Raw genomic sequence first — 24,113 nt, 5'->3', positions numbered from 1 at the left:
ATTTTCACCACAATGTTTTGTGGGAGGAAGACCTGCATGTGTTGATATGAACCAAGGCAGACACCACTCCTTCTGAAATAAACACGGATCCAGAGACTCAGAGTTGACCAGTGTTGTTATCAAAGAGTCCCAGTATTAAAAATAAGTTTAAGCTGGAGAGCGGTGAGCCATCACGGTCTCATCACATTCATGTATGCAAGTCCAACGCAGCGAGTGAGCCGTGTGTTTATCCAATTTATCGTGAGATGCGGAATTATCACCGTGGAGATTGTGTTTGGCGGTATATTGCGGACAACAAGTTATCGGCCATCCCTAGTCTGTAAGAACTGAATCTTTAATTTTGTCAGGATGTTAGCACCTAATCCTCCATCTAATGTTGGGTCACTCAGCCAGTCGGGATCGACTTGTGAGCCTGTTCTTGAGTTGGACACCAACAAGGAAGGCATCCATGAGACATGTTGAAATGTCTCGTTCACCGTCCCTCTGCAGGAAACGGATTGTATTTCTGGTCACTACCCACAGTTTATGACTCTAGGCATCACCATCGTCATGATGGTGAAAACTGAGCTCACTGGGATATTTGGCTAGTCTCAACTCGCTACCAATAGTCGGCCATGACTGAAATGTTTAAAAAAAAAGAACTTTATTGTAAATTTAGCTGTAAAAAATATGCAACACACCAAGTCCACGAAGAGCAAGCAATACAGCGAGGCATTGCTATAAATCTATTACAAAGATGAGGCCATTGTCCATGTCATTTTATTACAAATTTATTGCAAATATAGAAATAGATCTTTTGTACAGAAGAGGGGGAAATGTTAATTGAAGCAACAAATATCTTAAGAAAGCAAAGGACTCCATCATCCAGACGGTTTTTGCTGTTCCCGTATGAACCAGGAGGGCGGTGCCACTGATGATCTGCATCCAGGACGATCATGGGACTAGTCGACTGGCGACTCTTTCCGTCCTCCAGTGTAGCACAATTCACCCACACACGTAAGAAAATGATTCGACAATGACTCATGAAGGTGTGATACAGATGGAAATGTATTTTACAACGTGTCAGGTGGTAGTGGCAGGTTGACAAAAGCAGTCATAGCATCAGAGGACATGAATATAGATTACCTTTAACACCTTGCCACATGTTTCTCTCGGATACGGAAATGTCGCATGGGGCAGATTTTCAGGTTTGGTGTATGGAAACAGACTTGCTTTCAGTCTATTTAGCAGTATTTTGTACATGAAGTTTCATAGCCAGATTAGTGGGTCTGGAAGGGTAATACTGAATCCTGCGAGTACAGGGGAATATGCTTTCAATGGATGGTTCCCATTTATTTATCCCATATCCATCATACGGAACACTCCGATTTCCTCCTGCAGACCAACAACACAGTGGCCCAGGGTGTGCCCTGCCTCTGCCCCCAAGTAGCCGGTGGAAAATTGAATGGAACTGGGAATCTGATCATGACAATTTAGCCCTGGTTTATAACTGTATTATTATGTTGATGTGAAGATCTGAGAGAACAGAAGTATAGGAAATAAATTGGGCTTAGTATTGTTACAAACGAAAGATACTTTTGTTCCAATTCCTTATGTAACTTCCTTCTTGTCGAATGCACAGATGGACGTAAACAAGAGTACGGGATTTTACCCTCCGCTGCACAGCACACACAGCCCACTTTGACTATAAAGAGTCGCGTTTTTATAATACAATCACTCAAAGTAGAAAAACTGAGAAGTAAAAAGAGTAAATGTTACAGAATAGTTCAACTCAAATGGAACGTGACAGTACAGCCCCGATACAGTTTCTGTTTTTCTTTAGTATACACAACAATATATTTTTTTGTCTCTTGAAAAATACAGGGGTATTCATGCAAATATAACAGCTTTTAATGTAAGCACACTATGATAAGATTCTTCTCTTCGTAAACATACATCCTTCTTTAGTCAGTCCATTGATTTGTTGGAAAATAAAAGCATGGCCTTCAAATAAAACATATTCAAGTAGATACAAAAAAAAGTAGCCAAATGAAAATAGAGAAACACAGACATATTAATAGATCAGGCTGAGTATAAAACATCCATAGAGGCTTTTTTTTTCTTTTTTCTAGTGTACAAAATTCACATATATTTCACAGGGTTTTTTTTTTAAGTCCTTCATCCTTCTTTGGAAGTTAAACCGCAGAGAAACCAGTTTATATATTTGATGTGATTCTTTCACTGCAACAGAGCAGTGTTTCATGTATGAAGTGAAACTTAAAAATAATTTATTCTTGCTTCTGTAATGCTATTGTGTAATCGGTTTGAAGAAATCCCATGCAAGTTTGTGTAAAAAGTTTGACATGAGAGTGTTTCTCGGTATGAGTCCTGCAATGGCCTCTCCCTAATAAGCTCCCATTGACCCATGATAGGAATAGGTGGGAGAAATAGAACAAATGAAGGGTCTGTCGTGGCTAAACTGTTGCCGAGGTAGTTCCACTGAATCAAAATCAGCTTTGTAGTTGACCAAGTTAGCCGGTGTTGCTGGCTGGAAACCCGTCTGCAGCCTGGCTCCGTCCTTTCCTTTTGAAGACCTTGCCTATTTCCCTCCGATCAGAAGCCGAGTCATCTCAATTTAGGTAGACTGACTCACTCCTGACTCACTCTGTAGCCGCCTTATGGGAGAGTCAGGAGGAGAAATTCCAAATTCATGAACAGAAAACACGTTGAATACAGAGCTGCACAGACCAAGTTTTAAAACTTTTATGAACACTTTTCGGTCCTTTGTCATCCAAGGTGGCAGGCTTTACTCAGTACTTGAGCTCGAACCCCGAACCCCATCCCTAACTCCACTCTCAAAATGACTCTCATAAAGATGCCCTTAAGAGAAAAATAATTTTGGCTGCCTGTCCTTTTCTTTCCACTGCTAGCTAAGGCAGGGCTGTCAAACTGATTCCCAAAAGAGAGGTGTGGGTGTTGGTTTTGGTTTCAACTAAACTAGCAGACTGCCAGTCAACTTATTAGAGTCTTATACAAACCTGCACCTACGTGGCCCGTTGGGGTTCTAGTGGACACCCCTGAACTAAACCTTGAGACCATAGGTGAGAGGAGGAATCCAGACACCTCGCAAAACTGAGAGCTTTGCCTTTTGGCTCAGCTCTTTCTTCATCAGTGTAGACAAGTTACGTGTCACATGTCCTTGCCCCAGTATATTTGAACGCTGCCATCTTGAAAAGGATTTGGCATGTAACTTATAGTTGTAGCTGACTGAAAAAAGAGTCAACTGGGGTCTGAAAACTGAAACATTTCAGCAGTCTTCTTTCTGATTATGTGTTCGCCTGTTATCCTTCCTTGAGACGCTCAAATCGATTAGCTATTTCTGAAACCAGCGAACCCACCAATCTTCGTTTCTCACCGTGATTTGTTCCCTCATTTTAATTGGATGAGGCTCTTAACATTAAAACAGCGAGAAAATGATGAATATTTCAATAACCGAGGCAATTTTCTGGTGATGCGCCGAGACTGGGGAGATGTTTTAGATGGCTTTCTCATGTCAGGCGGGGACTCGCAGACAAACAACTGAGATGAGGCTACAGAAGAGACCATTGATTTTTGAGCCACCTCCTCAGGGGTTCGGAGAAAAATGTGAGCAGAGAAGGGAGCAGAGAGAAAGAATTGGTGTCTGTGTTTTACTTCGGCTGCAGTTATTACACAGGTTGTGTGCATACATCGAAGATTATAGCCAGCATCAATTGTGAAGTTCTATCAATGTTAATGGTGCGAACCATTCAGATCATCCAACTAGCTCTGCACACATTTCCATTACTTCTTCTTAAGTTCCCTTCCATATAACGGAAACATCATGTAATGATTAAATGTTGAGACAAATATTCAAACTGGAGGTTCATTTATAATCATTTTCATGTGTTATATACCAGCTTTTGTGGTTTGGTGATAACAATATTGACCACTAATGTTTGTGTGCACAACTTTTTTCACCAAGTCTCTATGTGTACTTTACTTGGATGGTTTCATCTTTGAGACAAGCATGTGTTACCGACAGGAAAAGACAGGTACTGTAGCCCTATTATTTTAAAACCCAAGGCGAGTGGACTTTGTTGACCCAGGCCTTCAAAAAAAAGTGTTTCAAATGTGCGCAAAAAACTTCATAAACACACAAAGTCTTTGAGTGTGGGGTTCAACTTTTCCCCTGTGGTGATCAATAGACTGCTGTATATGTATTTAGTCTCTGACCTTCCAACATTAATATCCTCTTTAAATACTTAGTGGCAGTTTACCTCCTCATATGATCGTACTAAACCACTGGATCACCAGAAGGAGTGAAATCATACAAGAGAATTGCGTTATGTTCTCTTGGTCTTAGCAAAATGCACAGTGCTTCATTGGTTCAAAAGATCGTCACAACCATGAGATGGACAGTAAATGTGGCAATAGTTTTTAATCTCTAAATGTCATTGGACATATGATATACACAGCCAGATAGTCGTCGGCAGTATACTTATAATATTTAGTCAATTGAGGACTATACAGTAAAATCCAACAAGGCATGCTGACACCCACTTGAACTGACCACTGCGCACTACACAGCCACACACAGTTATGAGGTGCAAATAACGTGCCTGTAACAAGCCGGCTAGTTACGCTACACCAATAATGTCGAGAACAAACGTCAGAACGGCAGTGATCATTCTGACGGAAATGTCCTGCTTATTATTCACATTTTCCTTTAGGAGACCAAAGATTTGACCACCTTTGGTGATAAGTGCGTGGTTTCCACATCAGGACCTTCAGGTAAACATGTTTATAGATCGAAGCGAACGCTGATGGAGGTGTAAGACAGGAGTCGCAGAGACACCTTAGACGATGACTGAGGCCACCTTAACCAGTGGGTGTCAAAGCTTTATAAGGTAGTGACTGATATTTGAAATATGACGGGGGTCTGTGAATGACATTTAAATCTACTTTAACAGTGTTGTTATTCTCAAAAAAGTAGTGACTCTAGTCGCTAGTGGTCTAATATTCACAGTAGCCACTGAAATTCTTCTTAGTCTTGAAATTGGTCGGTGTTTCAGAAGCTGATGCTGCTGGTGTCTATTATTTAATAGCCTTCATAAATGCTTAATAGAATTTATTTTTTCTGTCCACACAAGTCCAAAAAAAGCATCTTACCCCTCTCAGGTTCTTAAGCATCACTATAGAAGCCTTAATAAATAAAGGAAATAGCATTTAAGCAATACTGTAAACTTCTTCCAAGTGTAGCCCTAATTTGGTCCGTATTCACTCATACTTCAGTTTAGACTGGAAACACACTAAATAATCTGCATTTTGAGACTTGTGAGGGAATATCTTCTCAAATCTTGGTCCAGATGTTCCATGACAGTTATGCCCTGCGGAACTGGAGAGCGAGGAAAGCTCCATTGCCGCTGTGATTAGTCAAAACATGGCACTGAGAAAGATGGTTGATGGACCACTAAACGTGGTCGCGATTAAATTCCACAGTTGGCTTTTGCTCCCTGTGCAATAAACATTACAAATGACGATTCCAAAAAATGGTGCTACAATGACGTGAAAAATAAAAACACCATATTTACTCCGATACTCCAGGCACAGTTTCACAGTCTCTGCGCTTAGCACTTTTTTCCATACACCAAGCATGCCAAAAACAAAAAAGGCAAAACTCTGTCCTACATTTTTCTCCTTGTACACTCCAGGCGTGACAGAATGTGAATAAACACATTTTGCCAGACAACTTAGCTCAGGTCCTTCAGTCAGAGTTTCTGCTGTGCTGACACGCCCTTCCAATAGTCAAGGATGTCATGCAGGTCCTCACCTTTGGCAAACTGCACTTTTTTTCGAAGGGCATTGCCAGCTGTCACGTAACAGGCCTCATCCCGTTGACCTTTGCGATACGGACGAAATCGCTCCCAGATTCTAAGCGAGCTCTCAGAGGTGTACTCTGGGCTAGAGGAGTAGCCAGAGTAGCTGGAATGGTGGCGGGCAGGTGAAAGCTGAGAGTAAGATGCGGCGTCCTTCCGAGAGCGTGTCAGCGGCTTCAAAAAGGAAACTCTTTGGGCTGGGGAGCCCTGGTGGGAGCCTTCATAGTAAAGAGCTGGGACGGAGTGGCGGTGCTCCGAACAGTGGTAGTCCTGCTGCACGTCCAGCTGCTGCTGCTGTTGATGGTGATGTTGCTGTTGCTGCTGCTGCTGCTGCTGTTGCTGATGATGGTAGTGGTGCTGCTTCTGGTTGTCGTGATGTTGGACACCAACACTCTCGCCAGCAACACTACCCCCTCCACTGCAGCTCACACTACTCACCAATGGCAGCCGTTCAAGGGGCTCTCCACAGCCTAAAGGACTGGCCCGGTCAGTGTACTGCTGTTGTTGTTGATTGCAGCCATCTGGACTGCGTGGTTCTGGAACATCCAAGCTATATACTCTGGTTCCCCCACGTTCTCTGTCTTGCCCCACTGAACCACAAGACGTGGTACTGCACTGTTTCTTGACAGAGTTCACTATCACCACTGCTGCATCCGCACTCATTTGCCTTTGAATGGGGCGCACCGCGTTGGCTGGTGGAGGAGGCCTGTACGGGGGAGTGGCAACAAAGCCACCGCCACTGATCCCCGGACGTTCAGAGAGAGGCGTATTCAACGGCAAAGGAGGAGGTGGCGGGATTTTATTTGACCCCATGACTTGACACGTCTCTGTCAGTCCTTGAGAAATGGGTATTAGGCCTCTTGTTAGGGATGATGTGCTTGTGGGAGGGGGAGACGTGGGGTTGGAAGAGGGAGTGGAATTAGGCGGGGCTCCCGAAGCTGCAACGGCTGCAGCATCCAATTTGAGTGCATCAATGCAATTGTTGATAATCTGGTTGACCTTGTCTACCTCCATGGCAATCGTGGAGATTTCTGATGCGGACCCGTGGCCATCATCATCTGAATCGTCGCCAAGGTCAGTTCCATCATCGTCCCGTAGATCTCTCATCCCAACATGCACACTGTCTCCCATTCTGTCCATGTCTCCCCCTCCACTTCTGATGTCCATGTAGTTCACTTTACTGGCCGCCAAGGCTTCCGAGAATGCAGTGGCCATCTTTTCCACTTGTGGAATAGACGACAGTCTTGAGGAACTTGTATTGCCAGGATGGAGCATCCCGGAGCTTGAAGAGGTTGACATTGAAAGTTTACCTCCATGGTGGTGCTGATACTGGTGATGATCCCTAGACTGCTCCTGAAACTTATGAACCGTAGATGGATCATTTCCCACTGCAGCTGCCACCTCAGGTCCATAGCGCATTTCCAAAATAGTTTTCTTGACACAAATGGATTTTTTCTTTTCATCATGCACGCGCTTCTTGCGTAGGCAGTAGTAGACAAAACCCAAAACAATGAGCATGCCAAAAAGGCATCCCACGATTGTCATGATGTAGTGAGTGGTAGTTGAGGGTGTGAGGGGTATGTCGTGTGAGCTCGGTGAACGAGTGGTGAACCAGAGGCAACTGTGGTTGTTACGTTGAGAGTTCCGGAGGGATGCTATGCAGAAGGTATAGCCGGTGTCAGGTTTGAGCTTGTCCAGTGTGATCTTCTCCTTCACGTTTCTCAAGTTCATGACATCGGATACGTGCGTCTGGTTGTACTGGGTTAGAATGTACATTTTGCTGTAAGGCTGTGGGATCTCCACCATGACGGACGCCGATGTCATCGAAATGTGTTGCAGCTTGATGCTTGGAACAAAATTTTTTGTTGATGAAGAGGAGGGTGTCGGCTTTTGGTTGAACCCCCCACCCCCAAACATTTCAAGTCCATTTCCAGACGAACCATCGAGATCTGGCGGAAGAGATGTCATTCCATGTATCATCACTCCATCTTTGCAGTGGGATTGGAGGATGTTTTTAGCATTCCGTCCTGAGTGACCTGCGGCTATAGGGCTCAACAAGGGATAGCCATACATCTCCCGGGGTGTCTCACACTGGAGGCGGTCGTAGGTGTGTGTGACGTTGTTAAAGGACTCCAACCATGTTAGAAAACTGTAAAGATCACAGCCACAATTGAAGGGATTCGCGGCAAGCTCACACACCATGAGATGATTGAGAGATGTGAACGTGGATGGATCGATGCGGGCAAGTTTGTTGGATGACAAGTCAATGCTACTGAGACTTAGACACTCCCAGAATGCATTGTGGGCGATGGCCTCGATTAGGTTGTGTTGAAGGAAGAGGCATTGCAAGCGTCCGAGTCCTCTCATCATCCCCTCTGTGAGGTTTGTCAGCTTATTGTAACCCAACTGGAGAACCTGCAGAAACAAAAATGTCACCATTTAACTGTAGCTTGGTAATGTACTTCAGTATCTTATATCCACCTCTGCCTCCACTACTACTACTCTTGACTCCATGTAGTCTTTCGGCATGTAACATTTTGTCCATCTTCCCTTGTCACCACTATCTCCCTTGTCTTCCAACACTATCTCCACCTGGCTTTTCTGACTTTGTCCTCCAAGTGCTGACCCCTCCGATATAATTTTCTAATCTTCCCCTTCCTAGTCATTCCCAATAAAAACCTGTGCCACATATCGAGGTCCGGATCAACAGTCATTTCACTTTAAAAAAGACTCATAGTTCATCTTTCGCGCAATCATCACCTGTAGATTGGCTTGTCCGGCGAAAGCTCCGTCTTCTATATAGCTGATTTCATTCTTGGTGAGGTTGAGGTCAGTGAGGTTGGTGAAGCGGTACATGGAGGTGAAGGCCACAGCTTTGAGCTTGTTCTCGTTCAGTCTCAGGTCGTGGACCGTATTATTGATGTGCTGTGGAATTGTCTCGTATGGCGGCTGGTTCTGACTGCAGATAGCCAGCCACACGTAACCTTTGTCCCCTTCTATCAGCCAGCAGTCCCCACTGACCATGTTGGCAACGTGGGAGAAAATGAGGAATGTTGAAAGAATAACAATGAGGGTTGGAGTGATAGATTTTTCTGGCATGGTTACCATAAAGTAAAAGCTGAATACTAACAGAATAGTTAGGGTAACCGATGGGCAAATCTGTGTTCACAGGGGTGGAAGGCTTTTGTTTCACAAGGATCGAGGTTGGGTAAAGAAAAAGGGACTTTGCTATATCAGTCACAGCTTTTTGGACGCCATGGTAGTTAACACAGCACCCATGTCATGTCATGTTTCTTTGAGCTGCAGTGCAGGGGGACATAGCTTTTCTTCATGCTCTTTCTTCAGACATCTGCTGTGACGGACTTGCAGTGATGGACAGTTTGAGCGATGGAGAATCTGCAAGAAGATCAAATCAACATTAGACATTAGCCTCTGTGGTTTACGAGCAAAAGTTATATAACCACAGTAAGGTCAAGTTTACTACTCCATGGCCATTTAATGGTAGTTTTAATTATACTGGTGCATGCCTTCTTCTAAGGCAGTGACAGCAGATTAATCACACATTTATAGAGCCGAGTAAGCAGGAGACTTGGAGTGCAGCGCTGTGAAAAACAGATGGTTCTATTTACGAGGAAAACAAGGAGGGCTACTTCATCCCTGCTTTACTGCCAACTCCTTCACATGCATGTGGACAATGCAAGCATGTGCTGAGAAATGATATTACTTTGTTATTATGCAAATGGGAAACATTTGAATGCCATATTGTTAAACCATATATTTCAGAGAAAATCTCAGTAGTATTTGACTCCCGCATCCGTCAGTTAGACTTTACATCCCGAATCAAAAGCTTGCTCTGAAAATGCAACACATTCATCTTGCCCTCCTTGCTGGCATCAAAAAAGCATCTCGCCTCCAGCAGGTCCAAAACTCAGCAGCACAGCATCTAACGGGTTTAGACTAAACTTCACACAATTCCAATTTTAGCTTTAGCTTTTATAGTACATTGAAAATTTTTCCCCTGACAGGAGTATTCTGAAACTTGTTTCACTTAAAAAGGTTCTTACGTACTTCTCTTCTTTTACAACATTTATTTTATTTTGCTGCATGCATCATTGTTACTATCATGACTGTGACATATATATTGCTAAACCGCTTGGGTAACACTATTCTGTGACATGCTCTATAAACAGTCTTGTTATTATTGTTGAAAATTAGAAAATGGTGAAATAATGTACGAATATAATGAAAAAATGACCGTCCTTAAAACTAGGATAAATATTTAATGATGATATACATCTGGCTCTTATAGTCCAGTGGCTTGCAGAGTGTCGGGATCTGAGAGCTCCATATATCGAAGGAAAGATCAATTTAATGAACTGTTGAGATTTTGGAGCGGAATAAATACATAAACTCTAATAGTGTCTGTAAAGCAGCGGCGCAAACAGAGGATTAAATGTTCTTCTTTTCTCATTTTTAATCTTTGAATATGAATCCACAGCAAATTAATTCAGATTCCCCGAAGAGGCAAGCTAAACAAACATTTCTAGGTTTTCTTTTTCCACTATTATATTCACACATCTCGACCCTGGGAGGCTTCATTTTGCTGTACAGTCAACGGCACTCATCTGCAGCATCAAGCTCTCCCGAATACACATATTGACCTGTCAATCTCCTCCAGATACAGAGAGGGTTTTCCTTTCTCTGGAGTGAAAGTGCAGAATTAATCAAGCAAGCATTGACAGCAGTCTCCACAGACAATCCTGGATATGACATTTTGCCGCCAACACCAAAGCTGTGTATCCCATCTGCATGTCATTTGAATAGCAGTCAGGCATTTATATAAGCAGAGGATTAGGAGCCTGTTGCATCATGGAGGAAATTCACACTTGCTGGCCGAGCATCTGGGAAAAACATATTTCAAGTCACACACACACACACACAGAGTACACAGCGCACACTCAGTGGCACACATCATCAGCTGAGCATCTCCTCTGAATCTACATGTTGATGAGAGATGCACATGGTTTTGAAAACCCTCCTCAGGCGTGAGCAATTAATATTCCCATCGGACCATGTGAAGAAATTGTTGGCCACTTTTCTACTGCTTCTTCCCTTATCAGGTATGCGGTTTAAGGCACTGCCTATCCTAGTGACTTGGGGTGAGAGGACAAGTCCCCACCCCACCAATAACATTCTATATATATGTATATATATATGCACAAATAAAGACTTGGCAAAAAACGGAAGAATTGGTGTGCGTTCATGTTGCCAATGTATGATGGAGTACGGTTGTGGGTCATGGTCCGTGAGAGGACTACAGAAGAAAATAAATAATAAATAAATTACCTGCAAAAAATGCTTGGGATTTGGTAAATATAAGGAAATAGACATTGACATTTAATGCTGGAACAGTGCATGAGAGACAAAATGCATTTTTAGGCTTCAATTATGATTCTCTAGTTGGTAATGGTAACATATGTATCAGTATTAATTTGAATACTGTCATGGTTTGTGCTTTTACGTTGTCAGTTCCTGTGTTCCGCTTCCTTGTTTTCTTGTTTGCTTTCTCACCCCCTCCAGCTTCATGGCAGCGCAGCTGGTTCTCAGAGCCTCTGCAGAGATTTATACACCTGGAGAACCAGCATGTGCTGCCAGATGATCGTCTTTTGTTCTCATGGTACGTTCTCGCTCAATTGCTCCATTCGCTTGTGACTCTGCTTTGCTCTGTGTTCATCTCCTCATTCTGTCACCTTTGTCTCTCTTCTCACTCTATCTAGCTCTCCTCTCCCTTGCTCCGTCATTAGCTCCATGTTAGCTTCCACGAGTGTTTGTGTTATTCGCTACTTTAGTTCAGCCTGTGTGCTAGTTATTTCCTCGGTTAGAGTGTTTGTTTTCACCTCTACCGAGCGTCTTTAGTTTTGTATTAGCCTGGTGAGAGTTATATCCGAGTGTTTCTTAGTTGTCCCCGTTTTCAGGCTTGTATTTCTTACGCCTGCTTTCTGTTTCAGGTTTATCCCCTCCGTTCGTCTTTGTTCTCCGCGCTCCGCTTCTGTTGTCGTCGCCTTCAGTTTAGATTTCTGTCTGTATTATTTTGTGTTCATTGTAATAAATCTTGTGGTTAACTGTTAACCTCGCTTGTCCGAGTCCTCTGAGTTCAAAGTCATCTGCTCTTGGGTCACTTTAGCTTAGAAGCCATGACAAACACATTTGAAAATACAAATAGTATTGTTTTGGAGGTTGAACAGGAAAATTGTAGCATTTGAGAAGATATATTTTGAAAAATATATGTGATTGATTCAAACCATAGTGTTCTGGACTGATAACAAGTTACGTAAGTGACACATCCAGAAGCTTAAGAGGTGTCCACTAAGGTCAACTTCCTCAAAGGTATCCACGGAAGGGTCATCCGTTCAGCTTGACCGACATCATGGCTGTCAGTTTTAATGCCTTACATAATAGGCTCTCTTTATTCAGCACATTCACGTATCTCCTCCTTAAACTGTCTTAGATTTACTTCTTCCACATGAGGCATGATCTAATTATGTGCTCCACATCGGAGACCCTGGAGGGCTCACATTACAGAGGAAGGCAGTGCTGCATGTGTGCATGTTTGGGGATATGATCACATCATTAGGAATGTGCCGTGCAACTCTCTCAAGGGAAATCAGCATGATCCATTTGTAGGCCAGCTATCAAAATATGGGACGGATGATCAAACTTTTGTTTGAGATGAAGATCACTCCAGCTCTCAGGTAAGGCACTGATCTCCTTGTATGCTGTGAACTACACCCCTCTGCTTTGCTTCATCTCACCTTTGATACACTTCCTGTGATTCCGACCGAACAGATCTAGGTTACACATGATCGTGTTGATCTGCACTGTTTCCATGGAAACGCTCACTTGACTGGCAAGGATTGCCTACAGTATAAAATGTCTTTGGCATTCACATAAAACAAGTCTCTAGTGCTTCATTAGCCGAAAAATGATGAAACTGTTTTCTCTGAATTGCGATGATGAACATTGACAGTTGCTGAAACCGGAGAGGGTCCATATATGTCCTCGGTGACCTACATGGCTCCTGGACCTGGGCGGCTGTCAGTCCAAATGTGATGCTAGTTCATCCTGGCCACGTCGTGCTGTGGGCTGCATACGATGCTGTCATTTCGAATCACGAATTAAGTCGAGCAGATTGATCGGACGTGTCAAGATGCAGGTACGGGAGATGAATTCATGCCTTCATGTTCTACTCAAATACAACTGTGGATTCTATTTGACTGTAAGGAGACAGCGTTAAATGTGTTTTAGAATTTGGTTGTCGTCAAAGAAACTGTCTGGAGATCATTGGAGGTGAGGATGTTGATGCAGGAGAAAACCACACATTGAGCGCTTTAATGTAAACAAAAAATCGCCAGTTTTAGGTTTTAAAACTAGATCAGAAGTGTAAGGTACGTGAACGTCTTATATTGTGTAGTCCAGAAATGATGGTTACTCTTGTTCGTGGATTCTTAGCTGGTTGATGTACGGATGCTATCAGTGAATGAATGAGGCTGTTTTTATGGCACAAACAGCCTCATTCATATTCATATCCTACAACAGCAATACGTTACGTCAACCCACGCCTACATTAGCATGGAAAACTCATCTTGGGGTCAGTAGGTGTGTGAGTATTTTTAGCTCTTCACTCATGAAATTGACTAATAAAGATTGATAGATGGAATTCATGTTTTTCTTGTTGTTTTTTTTCAAGCTGCATCTATTAAAGTCAATGAGTAGCACGAAGAAACCTAGCTGATACCTCAAACTGAGGTCTTCTTTATCTGCGTGGCTGTCAACACTGACAACAGCTGTGCTTGTGAAAGGATGCTGAGCTTGCAAGATTCCGGCGGGAGCAGCCAGGGAAGGCCAAAGGATAACCAGCATGACGGCCACTGAGAGATTGGAAAGGTTATGAGCTGCGATGAGTGTGATTAAAGGTCAAGCTAAACGAAGGAGAAGGAAGACTGAAAAACGCTGTGGCCTACATTAGCACCAGTGGAATCAGGTCGAGCCCTTTGACACCACCCGGCAGGAAAGCCAGATCCTCAGCCTGAACCGGAGTTAGTAAACCTTTGGCCTTGCAACTTGCTGCCATACAGAGTTCCCTGAAAGAGCATCAAATATAGTGAGTGCGATGTTGTGCGGTGCCAACACCCGGCAACCGCTTTGGCAGATGAGGAGAATTATGATGTCACCACTCTATTTTGGCTCATTCTTCTCTTTGGGTGCATTTGGATTGAACTACTTGATCAATCTGGTGCCTGTGAGTAAAGAGAAGGCCATACACTTGTCAACAGCACCAATGGAAGAGTCTCAAGTCTCACCTTCCCAAACTGTAGAAACAATATTGCTCTCTGTTTTCTGTGTGTGCAAGATCTTTTGAAAGCAGTACTAGTTTAAACTCGCGTCTTCCCTTGTGGCGTCCTCTGACATGCCTCGCACTCTTCGGTATTTCTCTTCTCTTTATGTGTAGTTATTTTTCTATTCTGCCACCCATCCACCACTGTTATTCTATCACTGCATTCCTGGAAGTTCTTTTCTGCTAAGGGCAATGTCGTATTCAAGAGACCCTGCAGCCAGCCGGGGCGAGGCGAGCTAACTTTGCTCTAGAGAAGCTTTCAGGGCCCACTGTGGAGCTCCAAGTGGACTCAGTGACCTAAAATGAAGACGGCCATCAGGGAGACAGTGAAGCACATCTTTTCACAGTGCACTTTCTCCTGTTAAAAAGAGCCTGTTTGGCTCTTTTATTCTCAGTAGCTGCACACCGATTTCCATATTTTGATTGACATAAAATCAAGCAGTTTATTGTTCCAAAAAAGGAGGAAAAGAGCAGCTATTATTTCAGTGTTTAGACCGTCGCTAAATATCATATCATTAGCATTTCAGGCCCACAGATGGCCGCCACAATAGAAATTGCAACTTAACACTACTAACAACAAGTTGCTGTGGCATTATTTGGTGAAAGTGTGTGTGTAAGGTGTGACTAACAAACACTTGAAGAATTGGCAGTTCCTAACAGCTCGCGCTGACACCTTAAACTCCTCATCCCTCTTTAGCTTCAGCCTCCTTCACCATTTCTCCTCCGTCATTTTTTCTCATCCCCTAATCCTCAAACAATCCATGCCATTCGTACCCCTCTCTCAGCTGGGCTCTCTCCCCTCCATCTCCGCGTATTTATCTCCTTCCATCAGCTGGAGCCCTTGTTATACTTCGCCATCGTCCGAGCCACTTCCCAGGAGTACAGTCATTGCAGTGCAGGCAGGTCAGAGCTGTGAGCAAAACACTCTTTCCTCTCCACTTCACACGAGGCTTAGAGATGAGACAAACACGGCTGCCGACAGATGAGGCTCCTTCGAGAGTTTTGCAGAGTAGTGTGTGTGTAGAAGAGAATCAGAGAGGAGACGTAGCAGCACTAGCAGCAGTTTCGTGACTAATAGCAAAAATTCTCCTTTGACCTGGCCTTTACAGACTACAAGGCAAACATGTGAACGCAGCATGTGCCAAATGAAGGAAAAGCGGCCGCTCAGTGCCGATAATATTGGAAAAAAAAAAAAAAAACAACAGAACTTTCTGTTAGGAATATTCCCAAAATACAATCACAGCATCAAGACACCTGGTTGTACTCTATCTATCTATCTATCTATCTATCTATCTATCTATCTATCTATCTATCTATCTGTCTGTCTGTCTGTCTGTCTGTCTGTCTGTCTGTCTGTCTCTATCTATCTATCTATCTCTCTATCTATCTGTCTGTCTGTCTGTCTGTCTGTCTGTCTGTCTGTCTGTCTGTCTATCTATCTATCTGTCTGTCTGTCTGTCTGTCTATTTACAATAGCTGCAATATCTATATTCATATGTCTGTCTATCTATCTGTCTGTCTGTCTGTCTGTGTCTCTATTTACAATATCCGCAATATCTATATCCATCCGTTTATCTATCTATCTATCTATCTCTCTATCTATCTGTCTATCTATCTATCTGTCTGTCTGTCTGTCTGTCTATTTACAATAGCTGCAATATCTATATTCATACGTCTGTCTATCTGTCTGTCTGTCTGTCGGTCTATTTACAATATCTGCAATATCTATATTCATCCGTCTGTCTCTCTATCTATCTATCTGTCTATCTATCTATCTGTCTGTCTGTCTGTCTGTCTGTCTGTCTATTTACAATATCTGCAATATCTATATTCATCCGTCTGTCTATCTATCTATCTATCTATCTATCTATCTATCTGTCTGTCTGTCTGTCTGTCTGTCTCTCTGTGTCTCTATTTACAATATCCGCAATATCTATATCCATCCATTTATCTATCTATCTATCTGTCTGTCTGTCTATTTACAATATCTGCAATAGCTATATTCATCCGTCTGTCTATCTGTCTGTCTGTCTGTCTGTCTCTCTATTTACAATATCCGCAATATCTATATCCATCCGTTTATCTATCTATCTGTCTGTCTGTCTATTTACAATGTCTGCAATATCTATATCCATCTATCTATCCATCTATCTATCTATCCATCATGGCTTATGTTTACTGACATTGGCCGACACTGCTGACCTTCCTATCCTTGATACCTGCCTTAAGATGCTGTTTTGCTGCTTTGGAACATGCTGATCTTAATGTGTTATTTCCGTCCTTATCTTTCCTCTCATCCCACCTGGCTTCGCTCCTCAAATCCCCAAATTGTGTCCTGCCCTCTGGTGCCCCGCATTCCTTCTGCGCTGGCTGAATTTGTTTCGCAGCATCAGTGAGAAACTACAGTCAATAAGTACAGCACACAAAGTGACCTTAAGGGGAGCACCTCAGGATTTGCATGAATTATTTCGGATTGAGGTGGAGGCAAGAGTTCAAGGAAGAATGCCAGACTGGGACTAATTCAGCGAGTGCTAAACTCTTCCCCCAAATAATGTAGGTGTTGAACTTCAGTTGCACCGTGTGTGCCTCAGTCAACAATCACCTTTGCTTCATTGCTTCAGAAACATGAGGATGAGTCAAAGGCAAGGCAATAATTCCAGCGTCCCCTGCTGGGCTGTTGTTATTTATATATTATTCAGTTTTGATCTAGCTACAGTGCTAGGTTTTTCTCTTTGTCTCTTCCTCTTTCTCTTTGTATTTGTCCACCGTCAAACTCTAACCGCTGTCATCTGCCGCTGCTCAGGCATGACATCATCTATGTTTCCTTGGATGCCTCACAGGAAGAAAAAAAAACAATTCAATGGAGCGTCATAGAAAAAGGCCTGGAGGTCTGCAGCTAAATTGAGCAAGAGCCTCCGAGTCCACTAACTGACATATCACCTATATCACCACATGCTTTCTCCAACTTGGCCTTAAATGGATGGGCACATGGCCAGGGGACGCTGCTCCAGGGTCTAGGGAGGAGGAACACTTCTTGTCGACATCCAGCCACGGAGAGGTTATGTGGCCCTGAGGGTTGGGGGTCGCAACTCAAAAGCAGTTTTCGCAACCATGTGGAAAGAAGCAAATTGTTTTTGCTAAAAGCTAGGCGAGGATTCGGAGAAGCGAGGAGAAGGCGGGCATGCAGCTTGGACACGAGCCAGTAAGGGACTCTGAACTGAAACCCAGAGTGGATGATGTAATCCAGAAAGTCTTTCATTTAGGTCAGTAAAACGTCACAGGGCATTAATGATGCCCTCTACGGTATAAATATGTCTAATTACATGCCTAATCCGATGTGAGACCATGAAGAAAGCCTTGTTATGTCTCTGAGAGGGAAAAAAAACGACCTAAAAATCTAATTACGGACCAGTCTGTGAAGTCCGCGGGTGACATGAAATAACCTATTAACAGGGAAAAAAATAGATGAACCACTCTGAAATAATAAAAGGCCAGTTTGAATGTAAGGCTATGATTCAAACTCCTGCTTCTATGTATATAATTCATTTTCCAACCTCAATATTCACCACCGGATCATTGGTTCCTCAAAATAAACACTCCTCGAAACGGGCCCTTACAACAAACTTAAGTAAAACCATCTTTCTTTTGGTCATTATTTCCTGTGTATTTTCTTTTTTTAACACACCGATTTTGTTGGTTATATTGACTTTTAATATGGAAAATTGACCTATTTATGTCTCAAGTTTGTCACTGATGAGTCTTAACATTTAAAATAGATTTTTTTTTAAATTTTACTTTGTACATTTTGATCAAATAATATTAAAGATTTTACCTCACATGATAGTCCGTCTTTTTGGAGGGAATTTTTGTACTTTTGTTTCACAAAACTTTTGTTCCATATTGTGTCCTTACTTTTATAAATCAAATGCTATAACATCTCTTTCTACAAATAAAAGCTGCAACTGATATGACCTCTCTCCCAGGAGTGTATCATCCCACCTTTGGAATTGAGCTGGATTTGTATCGAAGATTTTCTAAGTTCATGGACACTTAGACAAGGCAGGCAGAGTGAGCATATGCATCAACCGTAGTTAACAGCACAAAGACAAACTTCACCAGGCTCCAAAAGTGTTCACATTCTTCAACACAAAAATAACAGAACAGAAATCTGCTTGACTGAACCAGATACAGGGCTCATATGAGCTTCAGAAACTTGCTCGGACTTCAGCTACAGCAGGATCTTTATCAAACATGATTTTGGGTCGTCATGACTCGAGCAACCAAGAGGCAGGATCTTAGACATATTAGTTCTCCAGCACTTCGATCACGTGATTCTGACTGAACACCCCGAGAGTGAAGCAGTGTTCTTGATCAAAGCACAATACATCTGCTTCTATCGTCACATCTGCTATTATCCGGCCTTCCCACATGTGCCCACGCTGCCATGGCAACGCTGTATCAATGCTCAGGGCACAGAATCTTCATCAAGTCTGCATCTGAGAATCATTAGACAACATCATCAAAATAGATTCTTTCCAGCATGAACAGGCGGAAATGAAATGATTAGGATATTCGATAAATGGTTTGGATATTAAAACACACCGCAGAGCGTCAGAGCAAACACGGAAATCCTCCAAAACATATAGGGCCCATTAAAAGAAGACACTTCAAGAGAGAGAGAGCTGGTGAGTAAGCAGACATGGAAACTTGTGTGACTGAGAACTGCTGTGCTCACTGCTCCACAGATTCACTATCATTTTTATATCCTTTTATTGATGACTTTCATAGCCCGAAGCTGAAGGCTGCCATCGTTTGGACAACACTTGCTTCTGAGATGGTGCTAATATGCCACCCCACCAAAGTTGATGATAAATAGTGTGGCTTTAAACAGCTGCACCGCTATTTCTTCACCGTATAAGGAAATAAATTGATGAAGTAATGGAAATAATGGTGGCACTATTAAACAAAATCCCCCCCAAATTGCAATTGAATGTAAATGATTTAATATGAAAGCAACAGCAATTTTTGCCTTCAGCGATTGAAGTCAAAAATATACCAAAAAATAAATATTAAAATTGAAGAAAAATGTACAAACACTGCAAAAAATGTATACACTGTAGTATATGGATTCATTTGTATACAAAGTATATTGTACAAAAAAGCAATGCTGATAAACTGTCCTGATCAGTTCTCTAAAAAAAGTACTCTTTCATTCCAAACGCTCCATAACTTTTCTGACAGTTATCCTGGAATATACAGGAAGGTACAGTCAAGAAGAAGAAGCGCTACTGAGACACACATTGTTGAGGTAGTTCTATTGCTTTTACACTTCTGTGACCTTTTGTCTCACTGTTAACAGAACTCTCCTCTGTTTATGAGGCCACGGTTCCTAGCAATAAGTGAACAATAAGGGAGAAATGCCAACTCTGAGTTTGGAAAAATATCTGTAATCATCAGGCAATTTAATAGTGGCCAGAACACGGTCACGTTGATAAACACCCTGAAAGACTTCCATCTATTGCTCTGCGACTTTGGGATCGGCTCCACTGACCCGGCTTGTTTGAATAAAGATAATTAAAGTATCACAATGAAGTTATTCACATTTGGGAAATGACACAGCCAAATTTGAATGCTATTAAAATGCATTACAGTAGGAGAGCATCCATTGAGCCACATTCATGCCCAACTTTGTCTGGGTGTGTGTTTCATTCAGAGAGGAAGAGCAAACCCACTGGGGAGAGTTGATGTGCAGCGCTGACTATTAATGTTTCTCATGAATATTCTAGCTTCCTTATTGCGTCTCCAATTGTTGTGCAGAGAACCTGAAGGGGAAGTAAAGAAAGTGAGAGCCGGAGAAGACAGAAGGAAATTGAAGGAAGGTGTTCTGACTGTGATTTATTTGGAGGAAAAAAACCCCAACTCCAAGCGAAGTCGATGCAAGTTCCCAGATTTATTTGTTTCAGAAGGGCCATTGACATTGCCAGGGATGAGGTTTTGGATCGGACAGTCACATTAAGATTGAAATATTAATGTTGAAGTTGGTTCATTAAACTGTGCGCCGTAGCATCAGGTCATTGTTCAATGAAACTGTGTTCACAAATCAAAGTAGTGACATCTTGGCTGTTGTCTTTCTCCTTATCGTGCTTGATGGCAGTTCACCTGAAACGGCTGAGGTTACCAAAGTTCCTAAACAACTCTCCCAGGCATCCTTGAAAACAAGTGACATTCCAGGTACGTTGCACTCTTCAGTTTCCATGGACATTAAACAATAACATCTGTCCCACTAGAGAAGTGAAATTCTGGGGAAAAAGGTGCATTTAAGAAGAGTAAAAGAAGGAATAATGAGGAATAAGGCAGCAACAATAGTGTGTAATAAGCCAGGGAATCATTTAAAGTTTTTGATGGAATAATAAATGAGTTTATGGAGTAGAAAATTCAGCATTATCGACAAGCTGCTTTAATCTATTTGACATCGAAGTATATTTCTCGGCATTGATTTGCTACCATGGGGAACGCTCCATTGTTGCAGCCCTGGGGAAAAAGGTGCATTTAAGACAAGCTAAGTTCCAGTAAACTGCTTACTGCCCCTGAAGAGGACATGGTTTGGATGTGATGATGCATATCTGGTACAAGGAATTCCCTCAATCTGGTCTCCATTTAATGTGTCTATACCCTCACAAATACATATTTTTAATGGCACACAAAACAAACTACACTTCATAAATGTGAATGAAAAGAAAAGTGACTTCTTCTGTCAATCTGGAGGATATAGGGCATTTAGAAAACACAGTTTGTACTGTTTATTCAGATTCTCCATTGCATACATAAATTTCACTCCTAACTCATTTTTGGGCAAAGTTTCTGAGGTTCTGGCTCTTTCACTTTAATGCCAGTTGCAGTACATCTACGGAAATACGTGGCAAACTGGTCAGCTTGAACACGCATCCTTGAACCTTCATCCATTCTTAGCATTCTTTGGTATCATATAATCCAAAATGGCCGCTTGAAAAAACAACAAAGTAAACTACATTTTCGTCGCCCACATCTTATCCTACTATGACCCGATGATCCTTTCCAACACTTCAAATGGAATTGCCTTAATCAGATGTCTTTACGTGATTCATTTTCCTCTGGAATGGATTAGTCACGTACGAAAAAAAAAAAAGAAAATGCTACGTGGCTCACTGAGTTGTCAGAATCATCAGGTGGAGGATGATGGGATATCTGTCGCCTGAAGCTGCAGGAGGGAGCGTGATACTGTAAGATCGGAGGAATTCATTATGTTTAGGCGAAATGTTTCATCTCTTATTGCTGCATTAACTCTTCACAGTCAAGCTGCTTTGTGCTGCTGTTGACAGTAAGAGAGGCTCAGCACTGCCCCTTCTGTGTTTATCCATACTGTAAGTGCGTCCTTGTGTGCACATGCCTGTGCCGCTCCAAGGCAAACTTCTGCATGACATTTTCTCGTGTCCCATTCAGGCCAGAGACGGTTTCTTCGATAAACTTTCTGGCAGTCTAAGGCTTTTGTGACAGTCAAGATCGTGGCGGGGATCAGTCTTGGCAGAAAACAGGGACAGCTGGTCGGGCTGACAAAAATATTTTTTTATAATGGAATCATCACTCACCCCTTGTCAACCCTGTCCTATAAAAGTAATCCGCAGGGTCCTGTCCTCCAGTGTCACAGCTTCTTTTGCCTTCAGCGGTGCTTTGTCAATCCTCACCATCTTTATGTTATGACAGCTAACAGCTAATTTGGAGACGTACACATTATGTTCTTGCTCTAGCAATCATTTCTGTTTTGTCTATTGCTTGTGCTTGTGGAGCGCCAGCCTGATACTACTGTACTTTTGCTCCTTGTTTTCTGTCTCATGGCTTCCAGTGTCATATCTCTTGAACTCCGAGTTCTTCCCTTCCTTTGCCGCTTTGCTTCTGCTGGTTTGTTTTTCAAAAGCTGTGTTACAGAGCAGAACCGCAACAATTAATATTGAGAAAATACTTTTGAATGAAGGCCTCAGAGCCACATTTTTACCCAATAGAAAATGCCCTCTTTTAACTTCCATAATGTACTGTAATATCTTATTATAAACATTGATTTGCACTGCAACTACCGCATTTAAAGCTGATAGATTGTCTCATGCAAACTCCCTGTTGCATCCGTAATACATGTTTTTTGAGGGGCTTTGTACAGATTCTCTGTAAACTAGGCCACTTCTTGGCTTCCGGCAAAAAATAGAAAGAGTAAAAGAAGGAATAATGAGGAATGAGCCAACAACAATATTGTGTAATAAGCCCGAGAATCATTTAAAGTGTGTGATGGAATAATATATGAGTTTATGGAGTAGAAAATTCAGCATTATCGACAAGCTGCTTTAATCTATTTGACATCTAAGTATATTTCTCGGCATTGATTTGCTACCATCTCTTGGGGAACGCTCCATTGTTGCAGCCCATGGCAGTGATGCTTTCAATAGCCATTCTTCTATGTCAGAAGAATGGCTATTGACATATGAACAATAGCTGCTAGGTTTGCACCATCAGCTTTATTGTCGTGTGAGTCAGGTCACTAGTGGTGTCAGAAGTGGGATGGCCGCCTGAAGAACACCTGTTAGGTGTATAGGATGTGTAGAGGAATAACTCCATGATCGGAGAGCTGATGAAGAAGAAATGTAACTCAGTAAGTCTAGTCTAGTCAGTGGACTGTCCGTCTCTGCATTCAAAAAGGGCTGTGTTTGTAGCGTCATGCTGTCTGAGGCATACTTGTGTTTTAAATGCTATTATTTCCACTTGTGTGTCGCAGACAGAGGAGATAGTTAGGGCTCCCTGATACATTTGTCCAGATGGCGTTGAAAGTATTGATGACTTGAGTCGCCAAGTTTGAGAACTGGAACTGAACGCAGGGTCAAGGTCAGTTTGGCCTCAAAGTAAGTAGAAGTGTTCACTAAATAAATAGCTGTGTTGGTAATTACTCAGAAGATCTATTAGCTTTCCCAAATGACTTTACATTGCGACCGATAAAAGTCACTCGGCATTAATCTTCCCAGATTCGTTCTGCTTCTCTCCTGGCTGATGGAAGGAGGGAATTCAAACCTCCATATGCCTCCATCATTTGCACCCGTGGAGTGATAAATCTGTAAATGATGATATCAGCAGGTATCTCTGCGTGAAGCTCAGCGTGGCGGCAGCGGCCATCTTCTTCTTTGTCACTGGGGTTTTGGTCGTGAGTATAAATGGCATCATGAGGAAGTTTATCAATATGTTGAGTCACTGCGCAACACACTCAGACAATTGATGACTCCTTTACATGTGTTTGGGATGATTTAGCAATCGATTAAAATGGCAGTGTTTATGTCCCTAGAGCTGCTGCTAGATTTACGTTGGCTATCTTCGTGTTTTCATTTTCTGCAGTAGTATCTTTTGTCTATAATATGAGTTTGTGTTTCAGCAGTTTTTATTCAGAATCCAGACCTTTTTACGACAAGTCGATAAAAGGGCTGTTAGTTCCGAACGATCAGGCCAAATTGCGGCTTGTTGCTGCTGTGAAAACCTTTCAGACTGTTGTAAAACCAAGTTCAAAATGCCTTGTTGCCCACTTGGTGAAACCTTAGCGTGACATTTGCAGTAATGCAGTCCACCTGCTGCTAAATATAACTCACTAGCAGCTCGGTTTATTGACTACTTCGCCCTCTCCAACACTGTCAGCAGAATTCAGATTTTACAAGATCCATTTACTAATAAGCTTTTTGTTTGTTGGCGTTCTGTTCAGTGCGATGAGTGTGCGGGCTGTTTTCACCTCTTCGGGTTCAAAATTCTGCTTAATTAATTTCTAGTCACAAGTGTGCGAG

General features: G+C 42.4%; 1 protein-coding gene across 1 annotated transcript in view; it reads right to left on the bottom strand.

Annotated features, from left to right (window-relative positions):
* Positions 1 to 758: 758 nt before the first annotated feature.
* LOC128751003 (protein phosphatase 1 regulatory subunit 29) overlaps positions 759 to 24,113 on the bottom strand; it is a 59,645-nt gene continuing 36,290 nt past the window's right edge. The window contains exons 3-4 of the mRNA XM_053851715.1: positions 8,637 to 9,272; positions 759 to 8,291 (exon numbers count right to left, since the gene is read on the bottom strand). Of these exons, the coding sequence (XP_053707690.1) occupies positions 5,769 to 8,291; positions 8,637 to 8,984 (2,871 nt within the window). The 5' untranslated portion in view covers positions 8,985 to 9,272 and the 3' untranslated portion in view covers positions 759 to 5,768. The remainder of the gene's footprint in view (positions 8,292 to 8,636; positions 9,273 to 24,113) is intronic.

Source organism: Synchiropus splendidus, chromosome 19, assembly GCF_027744825.2.
Source record: "Synchiropus splendidus isolate RoL2022-P1 chromosome 19, RoL_Sspl_1.0, whole genome shotgun sequence".
Classification (NCBI taxonomy): Eukaryota; Metazoa; Chordata; class Actinopteri; order Syngnathiformes; family Callionymidae; genus Synchiropus; species Synchiropus splendidus.
The sequence above is the reverse complement of the archived record's forward strand: the minus strand, read 5'-3'. Positions and strand labels throughout refer to the sequence as shown.